Raw genomic sequence first — 25,241 nt, forward strand, 5'->3', positions numbered from 1 at the left:
TACTTGTGCTGTGTTGGTGTGTAGGTGCTGCCAGGTCCATGACCAGTGCTACAGTGACTCCATGCAGCACGATGAATGCTGGCCCATCTTCGATAACCCTTACACCGAACACTACTTCTACGACTGTAAAAACCATGAGGTCACCTGCAGCGGTCAGTACACGCACACGCGCACGCATATTATTAGTTTGTTATTATTCTTTCTCTCACTCACTCACCCTTCTCTCTTTCTTTCTGTGGTCAACAGCAAGAAACAACGAGTGTGAGAGGTTCATCTGTGAGTGTGACAGGAAGGCCGCAGAGTGTTTTGCCCGCTCCACATGGAACCCAGAGCACGAGCACCTGCCTGGGAAACATTGCAAATAAAGGCCCCTGCTTTCTGAAGGCCGGCTACACCATCAACCCTATACAGCCTGCTGCTTGGCACGCTGTGTCGAAGCTAGCTGTAAATAAAACACCATGTCGGAAAAAACTGTGAATTAATTAAACGTGTATTATGGGTTTATATTTGTGCTGTAGGATGCTACATCCAAAGTCAAAGGAGTATTGTTAAATTTGATTTATACCAAAAACTATGAATGTGTGGCTGGTATTAAAGGTTTTCTTTCACTTATCTTTAGTTTCTTTCTCTTTTCATTTTAATTTCAGTATTTGTTCATTCAAAACGTAAGTGCTGCTCACTCACAGGAGCAGGAGTACATAATTGAATGGCATCTAGCCACGTTCCCACGCCATCAACACACCCTCCTCCAAAAGAAACTATCGCTCTCACACTCTCATTCTTACTCTCTGTCTCTCTCTCAATCTCTGTCTCTGTCACTCTCTGTCTCTCACACTGTCTCTTTCTCTTACTCTCTCACGCTTGGTCTCTCTGACTGTCTGTGTTGTATTTCTGTTGAAGCGATACACATAAATACCTTCAGAAGTTCTACCGTTTGGGTATTCTGTTGAAGGACGTAAACCACATAAAGGATCCAGTTTGCTTGTAAGAAATTGGAATCAATGGCCGTAGCGTGTTATTGACTCAAGCGATTAGTGCCGTTTCAACGCATACTACTTCAAAGACACCGCGATCAAATTATATTATTAAATCGAGACTCCCAAAGAGTCTGTTTGCACAGCCTGACCCTCAAAGTGTATCGTGATGCCTCCCCTCTCTGGTACGTTAAGAGTGTGCACGTGATGGCTCCCCTCTCTCCCCATCTATCTTATTCAATCACAGTAGATAAAAGTATGTTAAAGAGTTGACACCGGTCAAATTCAGATACGGCTCAGTGAGGAGGCTGCAGTTAGGACTGCAGCTTGCTGTGTGCTCATGTGTCCTACATGTTGTACACCTCGCACCTCATAACTTGTTCCCTTTGACCAGCCTTGTGTTGTGTGTTATAGTATAGTGAATAAGTTGCAGACAATTCTATACTCAGAATCAGGTTTAACAACTTATAAACATGAATTGGTTGAAAAGATGCTCTGGATAAATCACTTCTTGTCTATTTCTTGTATTGTACGTTTTTAAATGGACCTTGAGTCTAATAATAAAAGGACGATGAGAATGATGATGACTACATCAGTTCAAACTTTATTTATAGATTGCTTTTCCTGCAAAGCAGCAATTCAAAGAGCTTGCTATGTGAAGAAAGTGAAAGGAAAATGGTTTAAAGAATCAGAATGACTGAGGGCATAGAACAATCTGAGGGAAATTCCCGTAAATGTAAATTTACTTTTAGAGTACCGTTTCCTCGAAATGAAAATGTGTCCTATTCAGTTTTACAGTTTAGTATTATTCACTAAATATGAATTTAACTTAAATTTAATGTAACCGTTCCACTCAATATCACTAAGATTTAGTGTATTATAACTACTCCCTCATTTGAACCTACATTTAGTCTAATATTTTAACTTAATGTAACTTACATTTACTGTAACATTTACTGGAAAATTTACCAAAAAGTTGGCATCACCTACATTTCGTGTAACGTTTCGATTCAATGTAAATGTTGCATACATTCAGTGTAACATTACCCCTCGTTAGGATGCTGTTGGGACTTGTGCTGTGTTGGTGTGTAGGTGCTGCCAGGTCCATGACAAGTGCTACAGTAACTCCATGCAGCACGATGAATGCTGGCCCATCTTCGACAACCCTTACACCGAACACTACTTCTACGACTAAAAACCATGAGGTCACCTGCAGCGGTCAGTACACGCACACGCGCACACATATTATTAGTTTGTTATTATTCTTTCTTTCTCTCACTCACTCACCCTTCTCTTTCTTTCTGTGGTCAACAGCAAGAAACAACAAGTGTGAGAGGTTCATCTGTGAGTGTGACAGGAAGGTCGAGTGTTTTGCCCGCTCCAAATTGATTAAAGGTTTTCTAACACTTATCTTTTGTTTCTTATCTCGTTTCTTTTTCACTTCAGTATTTGCTAATTCAAAACATATGTGCCGTTCACTCAAAGGAGCTGGAGTACATCACTGAATGGCATCTAGCCATCTCTGTTCCCAAAGCAACAACACACCCTCCTCCCACAGATTTTACTGCTCTCTGACTCTCTCTGACTCACTCTGTGTATCACTCTCTGCCCCTGTCTCAATCTGTCTCTCACTCTCATTGTTTCTCTGTCTCACTCTCTGTCTTTGTCTCTCTCCCTCACACTCTGTCTCTCTCTCTGTTGTATTTCTGTTGAGGCGATGCACATAAATATCTAACGAAGTTCTACTGTTTGGATCTTTTTGTTGAAGGACGTGAACATAGAGGATCTAATTAGATTGTAAGACAAGGACAGCCATGAAAGGCCTTAGCGTTTTATTGACTTAGGCGATTAGTGCCGTTTCAACACATACAACTTCACGCTGCGTACAAATGATATTTTTAAATCGAGATTCCCAAAGAGTCTGTTTGCACAGCCTGACCCTCAAAGTAGAACGTGATGCCTTCTCTCCCTAGCACGTTAAGAGTGTGCACGTGATGCCTCCCCTCTCTAGCACGTTAAGAGTGTGCACGTGATGCCTCCCCTCTCTAGCACGTTACGGGTGTGCACGTGATGCCTCCCCTCTCTAGCAGGTTACGGGTGTGCACGTGATGCCTCCCCTCTCTGGCAGGTTACGGGTGTGCACGTGATGCCTCCCCTCTCTGGCACGTTAAGGGTGTGCATGTGATTGCTCCTCTCCCCTGGCACGTGAAGAGTGCACGTGATTGCTCCTCTCCCCTGGCATGTGAAGAGTGCACATGATTCCTCCTCTCACCTGACACGTGAAGAGAGTGCACGTGATGCCTCCTCTCCCCTGGCACCGGAAGGGTGTGCACGTGATGCCCCTGTCCACCTGACCACATGACCAGGTGAACAGACCTCGTCCTCCCGTTGAAAGGTCAATAACGTGGACGAGAACTCTTCCACTAGTCCCCTGACGCCTCAACACGTGCTGAAGAGTGTGCATGAGCGAGAAAAGAGGGTGTACAGCATCAGGCCGGCGAGGAGCATGCAAGTGGGGATTGCAAGTGTTAACCCACCCTGACCCACACCCGGACAATGTGTCCGTGTTATGTTCATAACACGACCACACTCTTCTTCTTCTTTTTCTTGGGACGGCCTGTTGCTCAGAGGGCAGAGCGGGTCGGTTGGTAACCGGAAAGTGGCTAGTTCAATCCATGGCTCCTCTACCGCGTGCCGAGGTGTCCCTGAGCAAGAAACAACCCCCTAACTGCTCCCGACGAGCGGGATGTGGCGTTGCATGGCTGACAACGCCGTCGGTGTGTGGGAATGTGTGCATGAACGGGTGAATGTAAGGCAATATTGTGAAGCGCTTTGAATGGCCACTGGTTAGAAAAGCGCTATATAAATACAGTCCATTTACCATTAAGGTGGGGGTCCGGGAAGGGACTGCCCCCCCAAGCACAAGCCTTGGATTTCCCATGGGCTCCGCTGTTGTGTGAGAGCACTGGGGAAGCGGGAGATGGGAAGCCAGATATCCCGGCCTGGTGCCAAGCTCAGGGAATGAGAGAGAGGAACCGGTCCAAGCCACATGTCAGCTGATTCATAACACCGAGGCGTTGGGAGGCACAATAATCACCATTCACACACCTGGGCTCCTCCCCCGTTGCTGTCAATCAAACCAGAGGAGGATCTGAGGACCGCACCCATGGCGTGTGTGTACACGACGCACCGCGCGGCTGCTGCTGCTGCTGTTGTCGCTATGGTTACCAGCTGTGGTTCCCGTGTTGACATTACCTGGGGGGTTTTGATCCACAACAACACACTGGGACAGGGAGAAAAGCTAGGAGGGGGGGAGGTGTGGGGAGAAAAGGCTTCTCTGGAGAGAGCAGCCAGAAAACAAGCCTCTCTGGAGAGACCAGCAAGACAACAGGTTCCTCTGGAGAGACCAGCAGGACAACAGGCCTCTCTGGAGAGAACAGCCAGACAACAGGCCTCTCTGGAGAGAGCAGCCAGACAACAGGCTCCCCTGGACAGACCAGCCAGACAAAAGGCCTCTCTGGAGAGACCAGCCAGACAACAGGCCTCTCTGGAGAGAGCAGCCAGACAACAGGCCTCTCTGGAGAGAGCAGCCAGACAACAGGCCTCTCTGGAGAGACCAGCCAGACAACAGGCCTCTCTGGAGAGACCAGCCAGACAATAGGCTCCTCTGGAGAGACCAGCCAGACAACAAGCCTCCCTGGAAAGACCAGCCGGACAACAGGCCCCTGTGGAGAGAGTAGACCATGCGTCCTCGCGGGACCCTATCAATCAAACGGGTCATGGAGCCTCTGAGAAACAAAAATATCCTTTAAGTCTGTAATTTTACTCTTACTGAAGTAAATATTTGATTTAGAATTGTACTCTTTACTCAATTACATTTACCATTGTGCAATCATTAAAATGAGCATTTGGATAAACTCATATCTTCGTTGACTGTCATACAAGCGTACACGTTAGCGACGCACCCTCCCTAGGTTGCAACATTGTTGCGAATCCATAGCTGAGGAGAAGAGTCGACCGTTGCGACTGAGGACTAGAAACGCCATGGATGCGGACGCGCAGGAAGATATTTTCGGCGGGAAAGGGGGGGGGGGGGGGGGGTCAGGTACGGTCAGTACTCTACCCACCACTGGTTACGTCACATGAGGTTATTTATCGGGCCTCGCTCTTCCTTCTCTTATTGCAGGACGTTCTTGTGATGTGTTGGTGCTCTTTGTTGCAGGCTGTTTTATTTCAGTCAAACGGAATTTTTCAATTCGGCCTGAACCATCACAAATGTGTCTTCACAGGCTACCATTGTGCAAACAGTTATAATAATAATGGTAACGGGATAGTTTGGTGGAACCTCCCCCAGTTTCAAGCTTTGGGTTATGAACCCTGTTTTTCCGCAATCGGTAGGCCTCATAGAGCAAGACGCCCCCTATCCGCCACCTGCTCCTCAATGACACACATGTAGACCACTTTAGGGTCAGTAACCGCTGCTGGAGTGATTCCCTGCAGCGCGATTACTGCTGGCCTCTCATCAACAACCAGTAAACCGAACATTACTCCCTCCCCTGTGAACGCAATCAGATCAACTCACACACATACATAGCACGTACGCACACACACGCGTCAGCTTTATGCGTGCATAAGGAACAAGGAAGCATCAGTCGAAAAAAATACTCCAAAATTGCATTCCCTCACTGGAAGATTTCTGAGTCCCCACTTCCGGAATATTCAGAGGAAGATAGATGTCTAGAGTCACAGCATCAACACATCTCGGGAGAAGATAGATCTCTAGAGTCCCCAAATCCAAACGTCTCAGGAGTAGATAGACCTATACTAATACTACTACTACTACTTCTGCTACTGCTACAGACATACTGCTACCACTAGTACTACCAATAATACTACTACTTCCTTCCCCTGCTAACTATTGCCACAATTTGTTTACTTAAGAATTCTGAACTATGGAATATGTACATTTTAATGAAGAAAACAAGAGAATAAACCACACTCGCACAACAGTGATTTAAAGAACAATAAATTATTTATTATAGATATATCGATATAAATACATGTATAAAACATGACAACAAATGTTCACATATTGCAGGAAGTTGGTCTCTGTCTAATTAGCTACCTTATGTAGAGGTACCGTGAACTATATCATATACCTCATTGTAAGCAATATTTTTCTTTCTCACAAAGCCACAAACACTTGCAAACTCATCTTCCATCCAGGACTTTTTTCCCTTATATTTCTGTTTGTCTGTTTACAATTAATATGGTAAGACATTGCATTTGAATAACATCTGCTTCATTTTTAGAGTTGCAAGCTGTTTGCAGCTTAAATGTACCAGAATTTTTTTCCAATCACAAATGAATCACACACTTTACATTTTAAGACGCTGAATTTAAATGACTACGCCTACGATGTTGTTTGTGTCACATCATAACTTTCTCCTTCCCTTCACTTTTTCCCACACCACGTTAGAGCCCACTCCATTTTCTTGACCATTGATGCGGTAATATGCTTCATTCAAATAACTCATCCCTACAAAGTTTGTGGCGTCGCAAATAGTTCACAACTTTTTCCGATCCGTTTTGGTTCCACCTCATTCACGTTTGCTGACACTTTATGCGTTTTGAATTGAAATGACCCAAAGCCTCCGACATGTAACCCCAAGGGGCCTTACAAAATTTTATTGTTGTTTTTTATAGCGAGTGGCAAGCAGGGCGGTCGAACGAAGTCCAGGTGCCTGCAGTGCCACTCCAACTGGACCGGTGGTTGATGTAGTTCTTCATAGCAAGGGTGGGGGAGGACGAGGGGGTGGACGAGGACGAGGTGGGCAACAGCGCTGAGCCAGGCTTGGCAGTCCGCGAGTGCATCTGCTTGGAGTCCTCGCTCTCCATGCACACCACCCTGTAATTCTTCCCCGCGTTGTTGTCCCAGTAGACCTTGGCCCCGCCCCCTCCTTGGACCCGCACATAGAGGCAGAACTCGACTCCCTCACGGGGGTCGAGCAGCGCCCGGGGCAGAGGCCCGTGGAAGGCGAACACGTCCGTCTGCGTGTTCCCGCAGTTCTGCAGCAGCAGGGTGCAGGGCACGTCCCGGTGGCTCCTCCACGAGTCGAAGGTCAGGCGCACGTGCACGGCCCGCTCTTCGCCGCCGCCGCTGCTGCACGCCACGCGCACCGTGCCCATCAGGCCGCGTTCGGTCACGCTGCAGCTCTCCAGCTGAACACGGGCGTCCTTCAGGCCCGAGGAGTAGTCCGGGGCGGGCAACGCAGAGGCCAGTTTCAGCTGGTACTGCCGGGGCTTCCCCGTGGCGGCGTTGAGCGACGGGGATCCCGGCGCGGGCGACGGCGCCGGGAGCTGAGCCTTCGCCGCCAGTACTTGTTGCTTCGCCGCCGGCACCTGAGGCTTCGCCGCCGGCACCTGAGGCTTCGCCGCCGGCACCTGAGGCTTCGACGCCAAAGGAGAGCAGGGGAGCTGGTTGTTTTTGAACTGGTGGCGGCTCCTCGACAGAGTTCCAAAGACAGTGTTCTGGGCGGGCTCGGGCACAAAGAGTCGCACCTCGGCGAGGGCGAGTCCCCAAGCGTCGGCGAACATCACCCGCTTCCGGACAGCGCCTCCGCCGCGGCGACGCAGGCAGCTCCTCAGGGAGCTCCGCGGCTCCCAGGTCAGCGAGGAGTCGGGCGAGGAGGACGGGGTGGAGTTAGGGGAGGACGAGATGGAGGAGAAGGGAGAGCCGGGCCGGTCGGGTCGCTGCGGGTCCATGGAGGGCTCGCGCAGGGCTTTGAGGGGCCGGAGGGTAGACATGGTGAGCAGGTGGTAAAGGGGTTGGCTCTGGGAGAGGCAGAGCTGCATGGCCAGGTCCATGGGCTGTTGGGGGGTAGGACCAAATACGGGGAGGACTCTGGGGAGAGGGAGGGAGAGAAAGGGGTGAGTGGAGGTTCAGCTGGCCTGGCCGCTACACTTGATACGCACGCATGCCACGCTTTGCTAGAAAAACGACTTTAAGCCTTTTATCTTTTCATTAATTTGCATTATTTTCAGCTTGCATACTGGTTGGATTACTGTGCATGCATGGGTAAATGTTTATAAGTGAAGTTTTCTTCACTTATAATTTCCATCAGTATAGATTGTTATACCTCTCTGTATACAAAGGTAAATATATGGCGTATGTTATCATGCGGCATAATCTGTTTAAATAATCACAGCAAAAAAACTAGGAACAAACAAGCATAGCAATAATTCAAGTCATGAAAATGTCTCACCTGCTACAGTTCATTTTGGTGCGTCTGTGTGTGCAGTTAGCAGTTGGCTGTAAAATCACGATGTCTGTTAGAAGAAAAACAGGGTTACTATGCAATCATTATCTCAGGTAATTTCCAGGCCTGTGGAATATCTGTGATATCATACAACCAATGTTCATGGGAAATAAGGAAAATAATACATTATAAATATTTGTTAAGGATCCTTTTAAGTTTATTGTTAGTTATCCCCCAAAATGTTTTCTTTCTATTCCACCATATCCACTCTGAAGTTGTAGATTACTATGAACAATATTAAGATGATAATAAATTTAAACTTACCAAATATTGAATCCCATTGTAGTAATAAGAAAGAAGGGTTCGTGTGTACTGTCTCTTGTGTATGCTCACTCTACCACCTGAAACTATATATGTAGGAGAGCCCAAGCCCCGCCCACACTAGTCAAGCAAGAAGGGAAAATTAAAAATGATTCATGAACAACATTGCGATCAAATATGTGCAATGATGCCCTGTTGAAATTCTCCCTCACGAACACTGATTTAAAACACAATTTCTCATGTGCACGGATTCAGCACTGATTTCCTTTGGCATTGCTGTTTACTTAAAGTGCAGCAGTATTACTTTCTAGTAACAGTTGCAGTAGTAGTGGTAACATTACATCTCATTCCTAGAGCAGTTGTACTTTGTTTACTGTTTCGTCGACTGCAATCCCTTTTCATACGCTTATTTCTGTTTTTCATTTCTCTCTCTATACGTCTTTTCCATCATGCTCTTGCACTCTTCCCTGTTGAATAGAAGCTTCTGGATCTCCAGGACGTCTGATCAAACCCTGTCAACACAGTAACCACAGCGGCACCAGAAACATACCTTGTCCGTCCTTTAGCGGCCGTTTTATCCCCAGCCAGTCACAGTGAATTCAGATCCAAATGCATTGCATTTTTTGCACTTTAATATACTGTAAAGGTACAGCACAGCATTATAATTTATACTGTTTTAACCATTTGTTTTGTTTGCCCTGTTTGTTCTGTTTGTCTTTACTTTTACATTGCTAGCTATTTTTGTTCTCATTTGCACTTTATATTTCTATTGTAACGTAACTTATCCTGTGTTTTCAACTGCTGCTGGGCTTTCGTATCAAAGGAATTGATGGATACATTTATATTAAGTTAGTTATCTATCTATAAGGAGCATGTAGGGGTGGGGGTATATTTCTCTAGAGAGCCTGCAGGTAAGGCTGAGGACATGGGGGGGGGGCACAAGAGAGAGGGCGGAGTGATGAGCGAGCATGGATCAGGCGTCACACTTTCTCTGCGGGGGTTGATCGAGGACATGACTGCATTCCAGCAGTGGCGGCTCAGCGTGTTTAGGCTGGTCCTCCGTGTGTGCACACACTGGGCGCTGCCTCCCTGCATTCTTTAGTGTGAGTCTAGTCGAACCTAGGGGAGGGTGTGTGAATGTGGCTTTGTTATGTGCCTGTGTGTATGTGTTAATCTACGTGTGTCTGTGTGTGCATTGATGAGGGTGTGTGTGTGTGTGTGTGTGTGTGTGTGTGTGTGTGTGTGTGTGTGTGTGTGTGTGTGTGTGTGTCTGTGTGTGTGTGTGTGTGTGTGTGTGTGTGTGTGTGTGTGTGTGTGTGTGTGTGTGTGTATGTGTTTGTGAGTCTGTGTATGCGTTGATGAGAGTGTGTAAGTGGGACTGCTTGGGTGTGGAAGTGTGTGCATGGGGTGAGTGTGAGTAAAAAAAATGATTGAAATGGACAGATGTTTGGGAGTGCAGTCATGGATAGATGACTGTTTGAGTGCATCATACTGATTCAGTACAGACCAGGTCTCTATCATACTGATACAGTACAGACCGGGTCTCTGTCATACTGATATAGCACAGACCAGGTCTCTATCATATTGATACAGTACAGACCAGGTCTCTATCATACTGATACAATACAGACCAGGTCTCTATCATACTGATACAGTACAGACCAGGTCTCTATCATACTGATACAGTACAGACCAGGTCTCTATCATACTGATACAATACAGACCAGGTCTCAATCATACTGATACAGTACAGACCAGGTCGTGGGTCTATCTGCCACAGCAGAGATCCAGGTGTTCTCCATCTGTGAACTCATGGAGCCATGAGGCATGCTGATTCAGCCGCACACTCAGTCAACCATGTCTGTCTGGCTTCTCACACATCATTGTGTGTGTGTGTGTGTGTGTGTGTGTGTGTGTGTGTGTGTGTGTGTGTGTGTGTGTGTGTGTGTGTGTGTGTGTGTGTGTGTGTGTGTGTGTGTGTGTGTGTGTGAGTGCGTGTGTAAGTATGTGACCGTTTGTCTCCCAGGGAAGTCATTCTTGAGTTTGTCTGTCTGTCTGCCTCTCCGTCATGTCTGTCTGAGAGATATGGGTTTGATGTGCGAAGGCCAAGTTACAACATGCATAATCAGGAACACACATAAGGAGACAAACTAAATATAGGGGAACATTTTGAGAGCATTTTGATTAATGCTGCATTACTATATCTAAAAAAAGAAAGTTGCAAGATTAATGGAATAATAATCATGTAGTTGTTTGGGGGAACACGTACCTTTCTATTTTTTAATCTCTTTTAACAGGACCCACGTCCCACACATACGAGGGACATATTATGGAGATACACAGTGCACGCACACGTATGTTAATTAACAAATTATTCGTTCGTCGTCACCCGGACAGAGGGAGGTCTGTTTAGTTACACAGTGCGACGCGATGTTTGTTCTTCGGCACACGGGATAAAACCAACTCATTAAACCCGAAGTTATACTCTAACAAACATCATAGAACGACTCTTCTAATTACTATCAACTTTGATGTCGGACGTAGTTAGCGGGTGTGTGACGTGCCGTTACTCCGGTCCGGTGTTGTGCCAAAAGGTGATCAGCTGCCGGAAAGTGATTTCAGCCGCGCACAGCCTCTTAAAGCTAGGCTATATCGCCTCGAAACGTGTATGCGGCAGCAAAGTATGATCAGTCACACTAGTCAATAGCACTACAGGACTATTGTCCGCTGTATTAACACAGATATGTATTTTAAGGTGAGAAGACATCGACGTTGTACCGACGTCTGATCAGTGACAGTCGTACTAGTCAATAGCACTACAGGACTATTGTCCGTGAGTCAATTATCCTTCTTTAGCCTATATCCTTCAAGTTCATTCTTCGCCAGAGTGAATTCAATTCTCTAGCACCACACAAGTGGCTGCTGGCCGAGGTAAACTTTTTTTTTTACGCAGCAACCATCACATTTATATTCATTTAGATTTTGTACAGTCCGAGATATTATTACTAATGTAATCATTTTTTTCAGACAATTGAGTGCTACCTCAGAGCCATACTGAATGTGAAAGAAAAGGAAAAGAATATATATCCTCAACCATTATTCTGCCGGAGTCATCTTTTTTGGAGCATGGTCTGCCATGGCCAATCACTCATTATGCAAGGTAAAATTGTATCAAAGTGTAGCAGTATAGAAATAGGGTTGCCTTGTTGTAGTTAATTGCATCAGCTGACCACTAGGGCGGCATTATATAAGTAAGGCCCTCCTTCTCGCGCTCTCACTGAGGCATCATTTCCGGGTCAGGTGTTTACCTGTGCAGGTAATGCTCTGTGCCCCTACTGCTTCATTTCATTTATCACTGTCCTCATGCTTAAAGCCGGTGTGTTTTCACTGCGGAGCAGCGACTCCGTGCTCCGTTTAGTCCCTGGTCTTCTCTAGCGGTGGTAAGTGTCCTCTCTCTCTGTGTTACCCGAATGCTATCCTGTAGCTAACGCTAGTGTGCTCACAGGTAGATGACTGCTGCTGTGTGGGTCTCTCTCTCCCTCCCTCTCCCTGTGCAGGTTTGACCTTGAAAACAGGTATGCTACCTTAAATCTAGCCTCCAAAGGCCTTAATAAATGTAGCTTAGCCGTACTAATTTTATGTTTATTGACAGGGAACGCTCCTCAGCTGGCCGAAGTCTACAGGTGGCGATTCATGTGACTCCTCCATCAGCTGATTGGGGCCACTGCTGTTTTGTCTCTGCTGCTAATGACAGTTTCTCTGCTGCTAATCAGTTTCTCTGCTGCTACATACGACATTGTCCCCTGCCTTATCTCTGGCAGCCACTTATCCCTGGCTACTCTGTGCTGCTTGGTGCTGGTGCTGTTGCTGTCTTTTTGCTACAGCCGGCTTGCATGGTGGACTGCAGACACCACACTTTTAACCTGTTTATCCCTTTCATTTTAGCCGAATGATTGTGAGGAGTTAATCCCTTGGTTTTGTATTGCTTGTTTTGTATTCTGTATTCTTTTGATTGGGTGGATTGTTTTGTTTATTTTGAACTATTTCCTGCTTTGTTGTATATTGTTTTGTACATTTTGGGATAATTATTTCCGTTGTAACTTCCTTTTTATTTCCTTCTCAGTGGCTGCAGGCTGGTGGTGGTGCTTGTGACGTGGGTGGTGGTGTCCCTCCTTCTCGTGTGCTGTGCTTCCTTAGATTTGGTGATACCACAGTGTGACTGCCACGTGTCTGGGTGAACCCTCTTCCTTTAATTTAGTTTTGTTGAGTCCCCTTCCCCCTCACCTGCTCTTTCCCCACCAGTAGGCCTCAGCCCCTGATTAGGTTATTTCTTTGTTTATTTGGGGTTAATGTTAATTTTTATGATAACATATACTTTATTAAATAAAGTGTTTTTGTAAACTGGGAGCCACGTGTCTTGCCTGTCGAGTGGAACAAACCTGTGTCTTTGATCAATGTAAAATAATATATAATAATTCCTTCGGTGCAATTCCCAAGGTGGCGTTGTCGAGCAACCTAAGATTCACATTGAGAGCCTCCACGCCGCCAGAAAACATTATTCAACATTTAGAAGATGTAAAGCTCTCTAAAATGTGTTTGTTAATAATTGCTGTAACAGCTTAACTTTGACAACTACGATGGAGTCATAGGATTCATGAATGTTGCAAACAACCACTGGATATTCCTGGTAAGAACCTTAATGAACATATTACAAAATATATCCTCATTAATAATACTCTGCCAATAGTGAAATTCTAATGAAATGTAATTTCTCCTTCTAGTATCTCTACAAGTTGAACCAAAACGTGTTTGTCATGGATCCCTTGGGTCATGAGGACAAAGAGTCAGGCGTTGCTGCCGAACGGTTTCGGTAGGGTCCGCTAATAATAATGTAGTTTAGATTTTAATAAATGTTATCAGTTAATTTTGTTTTAATTTTGTATTATTTTTTATTTAACATTAAGAATGATGTAATGTAACAGCGTTTTTTTGTTTTGTAGCAAAGTAGGCCCTCATAGAAATTAAAATTACAATCAGGATAAAATATGTTTTGAATCTTTCAACCATCACTACAGCCAGTTCTTCAGGAGGCGGCAGAACCGCTAACAGAAGACTGATTGGGTGGATGTAAAGTGGCAGCAAGCCACAATCAAGCACAGCATTCAAAAGGATGGTTGTAGCTGTGGTGTTTTCGTCATGAAGGTAATGTCTTCATCCCCTGATAAATAGTTTGAATATAAAAACATTTGTTTTAGGCTTGATTGTTGTAAAAACATGACTGCTATGGGGTTGTGCTGAGTGCAGAACGCAGACAAGGAAAATGGATGAAGTTAAACTGATTTTATTGTTAGAAAAATCCTGGGCAGTGAAGTGGAAATGGCTGGCACGGGCTGTAGCAGGGGTAAGATCAAAATGGTGAAGCGTCTGGGCAGGGGTGGCTGAGTGGCAGATGTCTGGCTGGACCTCTGAGCATCATAACAAAAGTATGAGCTTGGTAGAACATGAACCTAACTTGACACTTGGACAAACTATCAAACTAAGAGGCAAGGAACGCCATAATAATAATAATGGCATCCTTAATTTTTTTCACCTAAAAGTTTCTACTTTGTATTTCTATGATAAAACAGATGGCTACAGACATGGTGGAGGCTTTTACCGTTGTCCCCCAGGGAATAGAAATACCCACATCACTAAAAGACTTAAAAGACCGGAGGATCACCATGGCAAAAACCATACTGCAGTGCTCTGGTTTGTAGAATGAACAATGATAATAAAAATTGGTACTGTAGAGTAACTTTTTCAAAGAAACAGTTATTATTATTAGTCTTATTAATTATCCATTTTATTTTATTTGTTACTCTGGCTCATGCCCCATCCACCAACATGGAGGGAGCAGGATAAATGGCATGTGATGGGGAGTTGGCGTATATTTGTGTTTATATCCATTATTTACCCCACCTTTAATCAATAGTGAAAGTAATTTGTAAAATCACTATTTTAGTCTTCAGTGAAACAAGTTTAACTTAAACAGAAAAGTTTAAGTTAAACTTTTGAATCCGCAGAGTAGCACTGTAAAATCGCCCCTTCAATGGATACGGCTTTGGCTAACATTTGATATCAGATATACAATTAGCATTTTTTTTCAAGAAAGCCTAATCTAATGTGATTTTAAAAATGTATTTCAGGTTGAATGCACTAAATGCAAGAGGTGGTACCATCCGACCTGCATGGCCATGTCCGATGAAGAATGGGGAAAAAGAGGAAGTAGCATTGCATTGGAACTGTGGCCTTAGCTGATTTACCGTACAAGGTGTCTACGTTACATATCTAACTTTGAATGTGCCTGGTATGTGTGTAATGTATAAAGTGAACATAGAATAGATGGAATTCCTTCCGATTCCTGGCTGTAAAATTAATTTTAGTTTAATCACTTTGCTTTAGCAACTCGCAATTAATGCTAAACTACCTGAAAGGTTGTATGTTTCATGCCAAAATAAATATTTGCATGCTTGATCTAAATTAAGAGCAGCAAATTCGGAAGAAAAATAAGGCAAAATAAAAAATGAGAAATGCATGTAAATGATGCTCACTGTTATAATTATGTCTAAGAATCTTGAAAAAGTGTTTTAAAGGGAAGCAAGAAGCTGTGAAATCTTCAATGTGAGTTTATGAACACATCGGTTTGGTGTTGATACCTTTAAAAACAAGGGAGGTATTACAAAATATTTTTTTTTTGTGCTAATCCACAATGTTTTTCAATTTTGAAAGCGTGTCTCGTGTTCAAGGTTCAATGTTTTTTATTAAATGTCCCAAGAGGGCAAATTAGTTCACAGCAAAGTAGGTAGTGGCGAAAAACACACGACAGAATAAGACATCAATGTGTTGTCTTTTTAGTGGACTCTGCATTAATATGTGGTTCATCCGACTCCCTTGATATTGCTCGATTAACAAATATATTTCTTTTTAACAGGGAACTATGTAGCCAATCAAATGTCTTCCTCGTTTTCAGCAAATCACATGAGCGCTGTACTTGTCTCTGTATTTAATATTTTCTAAAGTTGAGATTTTTCCCTGTAATTATACCAAAAGTTTTGATTCCTACAAAAACTGATTAGTGTGATGAAATAAAAAGCTGTACATATTATACCATTTTAACTACAAGATTCGGCTTGAGATCATTTTCTGGCAGGTGATACTCATGATTATCAATACATTTTAAAGCATATAAAAAATGTCGATCATTTTCTGCCAGGAAAACTCCAATGCGTCATATTTTTGCTTTAAAACGTATGTCGGCTGATAAATTGGACAGGATTTGTTCTTATCTAACCCATATGGCCCACATTAATGTTATAGTGTCAGTTTGTAGCAGAAATGTCATTTTAACTACAAGATTCGGCTTCAGATCATTTTCTGGCAGGAGGCAAACGACTGAAATGTCTTATATTTGCCCATGTAAAGGTGTTTCAGCTGGTAATAGACAATGGATGGAATATAATCTATTTAATGTGATACTCATGAATGTTATCAACTCATTTTAAGGCAAATAAAACATTTCATGTCATATTTTCGTTTTAAAACATATTACAGCTGATAAAGGAAACTGGATTTGTTCCTATCTACCCCACATTGCCCACATGAATGTTATAGTGTCAGTTTGAACCCTAATCTATTGAATGTGATAGGATTTACTCATGAATGTTATCAATTCATTTTGAGAAGAAAAAAACTTCTTGAAAAATCTATAAACTGGGAAAATAATGCATAGTAAGAAAATACGTGTTTGTCTGTATGGTGTGAGGTCATTTAAGATCAAACAGAGCTGAAATAGCCTCATACTGTTACCAGGGGGCGCCGGACCTGCGTTGAGTTTTACTAATTAACTCCCCTGCCGCAGCTCGCCTGCCATGTGGTTTTCTTAATCAGTTAATTGGTTGCATCTGGTGCGTTTCACTTAAGAGGGAACCGGACAGTACGTGTTTGTCCCCCACTGTTTGACAGTTTAGCGTCTCGCAAACGCGGTATGTTGTGTTCCCAGAAACCCCAACGTGTGTGTACTGTTTTGTTGAGGTTAAAGACTTTTTGAAGTAAAGAGGAGCATCTCATCTGAACCTGATGTGAGTAGAATTGTTTGGCAAAGCACAACTTACGTGACTTGTAGCCTATGTTGAATATAATTCACTGATAATGTGTGAAGGAAATCGGGGATTGTGGTGGATTAACTCATTTGAAATTTAAGTAATGATTCTACCTGAAGGTAACATTTTAGAGACTATACTTTCAAACTTGTCAAAGTAAGAGGTAAATCACTCTTGACTAATGACAGTCAAATAATTAGTATAACTTGTATTAAAAAGCTGGATTAGTTAATTATCTTAATCATTATTTAAAGGTTGGATGATCCCAAAAGCCCTGAATTTGTATTGTCATTAATTTTTCTGATTTAATGGAGATGGTAGATGTTGAACTGTGGGATAGTGCCCAAGTTTGGGGACCATGAGTAAACTGTTCCTTCCTTCAAAGGTCTATCATGGATATTTAACTGCAGTTCTGTGAGTATCCCAACTTAACCATGAAGATGAACTGCAAACTGTAAGTCATAAGTTTCTCACTACTCTTGGGCACATTGATGTATTTGGCTTCCTGGTGAGTTAACCCGTTACCTGAAGGTTGATCTCAGTAATGAGGATGTTTTATTGGTTCATGGGTTACTTAGGTGTTTGGTTTATGTTGGTTTTAATGATTTGTTAAAATGGTTACAGGCTCCAAGTTATTGTTGTTAGCTGGAGTAATGGGTTGGGTTCTGATGTCTTCAGTCTTCTTTCCAGCTACTCTCCTGAGCTCTGCATCTTCATCACATGAGTTGCTTTACTGATGAGGATGTGGTCTTAGTGAGCGGAGGTGCATACTGGGATACAGAGCTGTCTGAATTCTACAGGTCTGTAGACACGCCCCCTCAAGGGAAACCGAGTGTTTGAGAAACCGTCGTGACGTCAGTTGCATGGACTAGAATGTTCTTTAAGATGGAGACGGGGATTCAGAAGGAGAAACGCCAGGGGGAGATGAGGGGGCTCCTCATCTCAACAGCTAAAACACAACTTCAGTCTGACACAGAACCATGGAACACATTCAACAGTCCCCTCCAGACATCGTGACTCCTCAGGAACAGTTTCAATTCCAAGAAGGTCTTAACTGGGGCCATTCCAAGATGGATCCTGCTCCTCAAGAGCCACCCCCAAACACTGGGTGGACTTCTGAACAGATGACCTCCTTCCTGTCCTCAGGCTGACTAAAGCTGCACCGTTTGCATCTGTGAAGGCCCCTCATTCAGGAAACCACTGGACCACAAAGTCATGACTTCAGAGACGTTGAATCAACCTGGGACACATTTTGGAGACGCCAAGCATAATCCATCAACAATGTGGGACACCACTGAAAAATGTTGCACATAATTTACTTCTCTGGAGACATTGGTTGTTCTGGGTGCCCTGGCAGGAGAGCTGGGGTTGGATGATGGAACGTTATTTGGCATGATGTTTTTACCCTATACGATTGTTTGGCCTTTTGTGGCTCAGTTGTGTGTGTGTGTGTGTGTGTGTGTGTGTGTGTGTGTGTGTGTGTGTGTGTGTGTGTGTGTGTGTGTGTGTGTGTGTGTGTGTGTGTGTGTGTGTGTGTGTGTGTGTGTGTGTGTGTGTGTGTGTGTGTGTGTGTGTGTGTGTGTGTGTGTGTGTGTGTGTGTGTCATGAGATGGATGATTTTTGAGCATCGCTAGGGTTCTACTGTGTGTCTCCCACTCACACCTGGCATGGGGTTCTACGTGCGTGTCCTGGGTTCTATGTGTGTCTGGCTTGCTTTGACAGTGATAATGTTCATACAGGGATCTGTGTGATTTGCTTGGGATATTGGAATGGTCAACTAAATCATACCTGATGGACAGCCACTCGTTTACTTACGGGCCTCCAGTAGACATGAAGAGCCCAGAGCGACGCTGCGGAGCGATATCCAACACACTGGGCAGGAAGGAGGGTATCCAACTCAAGTGTAAAAGGATGCAAGCGGCGTGTTCAGATCAGTGAATTCAAACTAGGACTACACCAATCAGGATCAATGGAGGATGGACACTTAAAGGAATTCCAAAAGGAGAGTGACGTTGGAAAGGGACCTAAATGGATATTCAAGATAACCTTCAGACCTGTAAGACCTGAGGAGGATGTTTCAAAGTGTTCGATGGTACTCTGATGAAGACCGTTGTTTTGTTCCACTGGCTGAGAGGAAGAACCCTCACATCTTCCTCTTGGCCTTTCTCCTCTGATAATCCTGGCGCCATCTTGAAGGATATTCCAGCTCATGTAACTAATGTCAAGACAGATTCTCAAACACTTGGTTTCTCCTGAGGGGCGTGTCTATAGAACTGAAGACTTTAGAAAGCACTGTGTCCCAGAATGCATCTCTGCTCACTCAGACCACACCCCCATGAGTAGGATGCAACATTCTTGTGATGGAGATGTAGAGTTTTATAGGTAACGAGGGAGCAGACAAAGGTGATCAGAACACAATTGCATGTCAAGTCTGTAAATCTTTAAACCATGAAGATGGTTGGATAGTTCAGGAATTGGGCTTTTATTTTTATTATGGGCGGTCCTTTCACTCAGATGCCCACTTCTCACTGGACCTGTACATGTGTTGGCTGGCTGGCATGATTTGCTGTTGGTGATGAGGCGGTCAGGGTGACGTTGCAGGGCTATGGTCGGCTCTCTGTGAGCTCAACGTTTAGATTTGCTCTGTATGGTTTGTACCCTGAATAATCTAGATAATTGTAAAATGTAGACAGGGTTTTGATTTGAATGATTTTAGGTTTAAAGTTGTTGTGGGTCGTACATGGTAGTTTGGTTCTTCGTACGGTTTTGAGTGCTATAACTTGTACACACTGGGTGCATAATAATGTAAAGGTACACTGAATAGAAGTAATTACCAACAGCAACAAACTGATCTCCTCACGGTAAGTCTGTTGGCTGTTTTTTTAATGAAGACCATCGCTGGACTTCAGGATCTTCCTCCGTTCAGCTCAAGGTGAGGCGCTGGTTCTGTTTTTTCTTTGGTTGGTTCCGGCCGGAATGTTTGGATTCCAGTCGGACGGTTTGTGCTTCCCGCCGTGGAAGATTCTGAGTGTGGTCACTTAATTTAGTCCCAATGGTTAGCATAGAACGTTGTAGTCTTGACAACCATAAGAAACCACCTGGCAGTTAGTTGGACGGGAGTCCCCTTAGGGAATCTGGCAGAACGTTCTGGATTGTATTCGCGTAACCTCGAGCTGTTGCCAACGGAAACTATTTTTCAGTCGTTTCCATTGGGAATTGTGGCCCCTTATCTTAAACAACTTAAGTTTGATATTAAATACATATTGACGTGTACGTCGTACAATATGTTGATCATTTCCGATGGATGCGCCGTACTTTAACCACGCTGACGTGACGGGACTCGCTGTGTACAAAACGGCGTTCTACTTGCGCGCCCATTTTTTACATCGGTGACAGATGAAAATCATTTTAAGGTGGCATTTCAACGGAACCCAGCACCTGAATATGGCTGAGTAAGTAACTGGATAATATAAAAGCTAAAATAATGTCCGTCCTTCCCAGATGTTACAGTAGAATATGCTCTAGAACTGTAAAGGTTTAAAATGTAACATGTCGTTTGTCCCAAGGTGTCTGCCTCCTCACCCAGAGCAAGACCTCCACCTCCTCACCCAGAGCCAGACCTCCAACTCCCGTCAGAAGTCCTCCAGAACAGGTCAGTGCTCTGGTGTGTGAGTATGCTCAGGTCAGTTTCAATGCATGGCCTGAACCACTTCTTTAAACTTGTGGACTGCTCTGTCTTCATTCCCAAAAACAGGATGCTCATGTCTGGCCTCTAAAGTCTTTTCTAGCCTTGAGTTATAAAATAATAGTTCAATTAACTGTAACTCGGTTTCGGATGATTCAATTAAGTTTATTGTTGGGCAAATGCTGATGTAAATCTGCTGCTGTAGCTGAAAGGTGAGGCTGAGAGGCTGGGGACCGGAGGCTTGTGGTGCCAGGATGGACCAGAGACTGAGGCTGGAGACCAGGGGCCTGCAGCACCGGACCAGAGGGTAACCATCACCAAGCTCATCTGAAACACTAAAATCCACGGTAGTTTAGGTCTGGTTTTGATCATCTTATGACTTTAAATATGTGCCAAGATGTGATTTGAGTTAATTCATACAGGGGTTATGTAAGAGTCATATGAGCCATTATTGTTACTAGTGCTGCTACGACCGTAGTGGATGAATTGCTGAAAGCGAGAATCGGCAGACGTGGTCTAATTTAAGTGTTTAAATATGTTAAAATGTGTCTTCACTTTTACAAGTGAACTTCAGATGCAGGTGGTGGGGTGTGTTGCGTCCCTAGGTGATTTACTGCTGAGACCAGTGTTTGTAACCAGACCAGGAATCTATGTCTGGGGGAGCCGTGCTGAAGGAGCTGATGGAGGAGTCGTGCTGAAGGCCCTGCCTGGTGGAGGAGCTGGTGGAGGTCCTGCCTAGTGAATGACGTCTGTCGTGGGGTAGATGGAGCGTGATCTTCACACTCACTGCCATTTCTCGTAGAATTCTGCTACCACAAACTACCGGCGTTTGTACCATATATATACCAGACGACTACATCTGTTTTAACACAGGTTGAAGCAAGACTTCCGCTGTTTGTTCCAGACCAGGAATCTGTCTGAGGAGAGCTGCTGTATTCCTCGTGAGTTTGTATTTAATTACATGGTTGACTTAAAGGGAAAAATACAGCTGTTCCTTTGACATGCGTTAACCAACTACCGTTGTGTTTTCTTACTAGAACGTGTTTCTGGAGCGGAGGCGAGCTGGTAGGGGAGCCGTAAATCTGGAGGATGGCCATCACTCTACCAACAAGGATTGTAAGTTTGTATTAACCTAAAAAGGTGGAAATAAAGGGCTTAAAAATAAGACAAACTACATGTTTGTTACCAGACGTTAGGGCCAGACTCGCGCTGTTTGTTCCAGACCAGGACTCTGGCTGAGGTGAGCTGATGGAGGAGCCAAGACTCTGGAGGACGACATCACTCTACCAACCAGGATCCTCGTAAGTTTGCATAAAATTAACAGAGTGGACTTGTAACGCACGATTAGTTTGTCCAGTAAAAGTTGCAGCATACTACTGTGGTTGTTTACCAGACAAACTACAGCTGCTACTTTGTTACGCGCCATTAGAGCCCAACTACTCCTATGTTTGTGACCTTAGATTAGAGCCCAACTACTACTGTGTTTGTTACCTGATATTGGAGACAAACTACTACTGTTTGTTACCTTACATAAGAGACAAACTACTGTGTTTGTTACCCTTCATTAGAGACAAATTACTACTGTTTGTTACCTTACATTAGCGACAAATTACGTTTGTAACCAGACGAGGAATCTGGAGGACTGATGGAGAAGCCGTACATCTGGAAGGCAAATCCTGAGGACAACCAGGACTCTACCATCAAGGATTCCTCGTAAGTTTGCATTATCTGGACATAGTGGACTGGGTTGGGGGTTCAACTCTCAAACCAATGTTGCCGGGTTCAAGTCCTCAGAATACAGTGATGCGTCCTTGAGCAAGGTGCCCTAAAGCCTGCCTGCTCCTTAATGACTTATCTTTTGTTCAGATAATGTTACATCTTTTGAATATTGAACCTAATCAATGTCCTTGTTTGGTCCGGGCAGACACACCTGAGCTGAACCTCACATGATCCTGTTTGGTCGGGGGTAGACGCACCTGAGCTGAACCCGCCCTGATCCTGACATCCTGCTGGTCCCGTCTCCTCAGTTCATCTGCGCCTCGTCCTCCAGAAGACCTGCTGAGCTCAGCAATCTGAGGCTAATGTATCAATGACCTCCAGTGGGAATGATCTTCTTGACCCCACATGTAACGTGTGCTTCCAGACGCCTTTCCCTCACGTCTGTCACTAACCTCACTACTTCACTACTCTCTACTGCTTCTTCTTCCTTCTCTGTTGTACGTTCCTTTACACGGAAGGCGCATCTTCCTGCCCTCAGAGGGTTGAGCGTTAGGGTTGAGTCAGGGTTTAGAGTCAGGGACAGAGCTGGTCAGGGAGGACTGCTTTACACAAACCTCTTCACTTCCTTTCAGAATGGTGGTGACATTTTGAAAAGTGCTGAAGGCCCTGCCTGTTGGAGGAGCTGGTGGAGGTCCTGCCTGGTGAATGACGTCTGTCATGGGGTAGATGGAGCTTGACTCTGAAGTGATCTTCACACTCACTGCTATTTCTCGTAGAATTCTGCTACCACAAACTACCAGCATTTGTACCATATATACCAGACGACTACATCTGTTTTACCACAGGTTGAAGCAAGACTTGCGCTGTTTGTTCCAGACCAGGAATCTGTCTGAGGAGAGCTGCTGTAGTCCTCGTAAGTTTGTATTTACTTACATGGTTGACTTAAAGGGAAAAATACAGCTGTTCCTTTGACATGCGTTAACCAACTACCGCTGTGTTTTCTCACTAGAACGTGTTTCTGGAGCGGAGGCGAGCTGGTAGGGGAGCCGTGAATCTGGAGGATGACCATCACTCTACCAACAAGGATCCTCGTAAGTTTGCATAAAATTAACAGTGGACTTGTTGTAACACAGGATTAGTTTGTCCAGTAAAAGTTACGGCATACTACTGTGGTTGTTTACCAGACAAACTACAGCTGCTACTTTGTTACGCGCCATTAGAGCCCAACTACTCCTGTGTTTGTGACCTTACATTAGAGCCCAACTACTACTGTGTTTGTTACCTTACATTAGAGACAAACTACGTTTGTAACCAGACCAGGAATCTGGAGGACTGATGGAGAAGCCGTACATCTGGAAGGCAAATCCTGAGGACAACCAGGACTCTACCATCAAGGATTCCTCGTAAGTTTGCATTATCTGGACAAAGTGGACTAGGTAGGGGGTTGGGGGTTCAACTCTCAAACCAATGTTGTCGGGTTCAAGTCCTCAGAATACATTGATGCGTCCTTGAGCAAGGCGCCCTAAAGCCTGCCTGCTCCTTAATGACTTATCTTTGGTTCAGATAATGTTACATCTTTTGAATATTGAACCTAATCAATGTCCTTGTTTGGTCCGGGCAGACACACCTGAGCTGAACCTCACCTGATCCTGTTTGGTCGGGGGTAGACACACCTGAGCTGAACCCGCCCTGATCCTGACATCCTGCTGGTCCCGTCTCCTCAGTTCATCTGCGCCTCGTCCTCCAGAAGACCTGCTGAGCTCAGCAATCTGAGGCTGATGTATCAATGACCTCCAGTGGGAATGATCTTCTTGACCCCACATGTAACGTGTGCTTCCACACGCCTTTCCCTCATGTCCGTCACTAACCTCACTACTTCACTACTCTCTACTGCTTCCTCTTCTTCCTTCTCTGTTGTTTGTACCTTTTACACAGAAGGCGCGTCTTCCTGCCCTCAGTGGGTTCAGCGTTAGGGTTGAGTCAGGGTTTAGAGTCAGGGACAGAGCTGGTCAGGGAGGACTGCTTTTACACAAACCTCTTCACTTCCTTTCGGAATGGTGGTGACATTTTGAAAATTAATTTGGGAAAATGTTTTCCTCTGCTTTCCTTTACAAAATGGTACAAAACTTCTGTCAAGTGTTTTTGTTTATATATTAAAATCCCACATTGACTTCTACATGTTTGGTACGGTTCATTTAATTATCCTTTAACTTGGTTAATGTCAAGCTAAACTCCTGCAATACATTTAATATATATGATTGTTATTCAATAATGTTCACATAATCTATTTTGTAAAAATATTAAACCTACATTACTACAAAATTCAAGCCTATACATGTATTTAACAATGCACATACTGCCCTGCAGGCCATTCTCTGCTACTACAACACGTTCAATCCAGCAACCCGTCTCACATCAATGTACTATAGCTACGTTGGTTCAAACGGTAAATGTAGTTTGGTGTGAGACTTGTCGAGCAGAGGGAGTTGTCATATACCTTAATTATACAGGAATGTCTATTTACATTTTAAAATGTTCATGGGCTGGTCTAGTTTGTCTGCTAATAACTCTGCCTCCAGCAACAGGATTGGTCAAAGCGTATGAAGTGAAATAAATAAATGCCCAGTTCACCAGATCTGAGGACAGCTGCAGTCAGATTTTGGATCATGAATGTATTAAGTAAACGTCGTCTGAGCTAAATATTAACCATCTGGAACTTGGTGCGTTTCCTTGAGCTCAGAGGACGGCAGGACGCGTGTTTACCTGGCCGATTAGGCCCTGAACGCAGAACCTGAACCCAGAGGGTATAATTTTTGGGTTAAAAATAAAGTTAAGTAAAAAGATTTATATTTATTTATAAGTTACCTCTAGATAGTCCTTCTGGCAAGAGAAACAATTTAAATACAAAACCTTTTTACCACCTCAAGGGAATTAACCTATCCTATCCCCAGTCAGATATGTGTGTGTAAAGTCTGTCTCACTTGTATTCATTTTACTCTGAAACAACTTGAAGGGAACTTTAGACATTTGGGGATAAGCAGCACAGCAGTCTGGTAGCTATTTTAAGCTATAATAAACTGTATTTTGTTTATTTAGGTGAAGCATTATGAAAAAATAATTTTGGCATTTTCATTTTCCTAAGCCC

At 44.2% G+C, this 25,241-nt stretch overlaps 2 protein-coding genes and 1 long non-coding RNA gene across 22 annotated transcripts in view; 2 read left to right on the forward strand and 1 right to left on the reverse strand.

Moving 5' to 3' along the window:
- The window catches only part of LOC130372511 (phospholipase A2-like), a 4,388-nt gene extending 3,562 nt beyond the window's left edge, over positions 1–826 (forward strand). For both annotated transcript variants that reach the window (XM_056578557.1, XM_056578558.1), the window contains exons 4-5: positions 25–152; positions 247–826. In XM_056578557.1, coding sequence (XP_056434532.1) covers positions 25–152; positions 247–365 — 247 coding nt within the window. In that variant the 3' untranslated portion in view covers positions 366–826. The remainder of the gene's footprint in view (positions 1–24; positions 153–246) is intronic.
- A 4,856-nt stretch (positions 827–5,682) lies between these two features.
- ppp1r3c2a (protein phosphatase 1 regulatory subunit 3C2, duplicate a) lies at positions 5,683–9,345 on the reverse strand. Its single transcript, XM_056578695.1, has 3 exons — positions 8,558–9,345; positions 8,240–8,303; positions 5,683–7,878 (listed from the first exon to the last, which is right to left on the reverse strand). The coding sequence occupies exons 2-3, from the start codon at positions 8,251–8,253 to the stop codon at positions 6,675–6,677; spliced, it is 1,218 nt and encodes a 405-aa protein (XP_056434670.1). The 5' UTR covers positions 8,254–8,303; positions 8,558–9,345; the 3' UTR covers positions 5,683–6,674.
- A 1,493-nt stretch (positions 9,346–10,838) lies between these two features.
- On the forward strand, positions 10,839–24,267 carry LOC130372406 (uncharacterized). Of its 19 annotated transcripts, XR_008893331.1 has the most exons (24): positions 10,858–11,485; positions 11,582–11,714; positions 11,928–11,994; positions 12,060–12,129; positions 12,207–13,241; positions 13,336–13,424; positions 13,630–13,756; positions 14,182–14,302; positions 14,740–16,671; positions 17,078–17,146; positions 19,584–19,624; positions 20,259–20,344; positions 20,583–20,684; positions 20,983–21,136; positions 21,251–21,318; positions 21,415–21,493; positions 21,567–21,678; positions 21,980–22,090; positions 22,302–22,503; positions 22,729–22,818; positions 22,942–23,009; positions 23,106–23,187; positions 23,389–23,499; positions 23,718–24,267. It is a non-coding gene; the product is annotated as an uncharacterized LOC130372406 (long non-coding RNA). The 19 variants fall into 19 exon arrangements; XR_008893345.1 differs by having other exon boundaries at positions 10,839–11,485; positions 19,584–20,344; positions 22,302–22,476; XR_008893343.1 differs by having other exon boundaries at positions 10,846–11,485; positions 19,584–20,344; positions 22,003–22,090.
- Positions 24,268–25,241: the final 974 nt, after the last annotated feature.

The sequence above is a fragment of the Gadus chalcogrammus genome, chromosome 19 (assembly GCF_026213295.1).
Source record: "Gadus chalcogrammus isolate NIFS_2021 chromosome 19, NIFS_Gcha_1.0, whole genome shotgun sequence".
NCBI classification, from domain to species: domain Eukaryota; kingdom Metazoa; phylum Chordata; class Actinopteri; order Gadiformes; family Gadidae; genus Gadus; species Gadus chalcogrammus.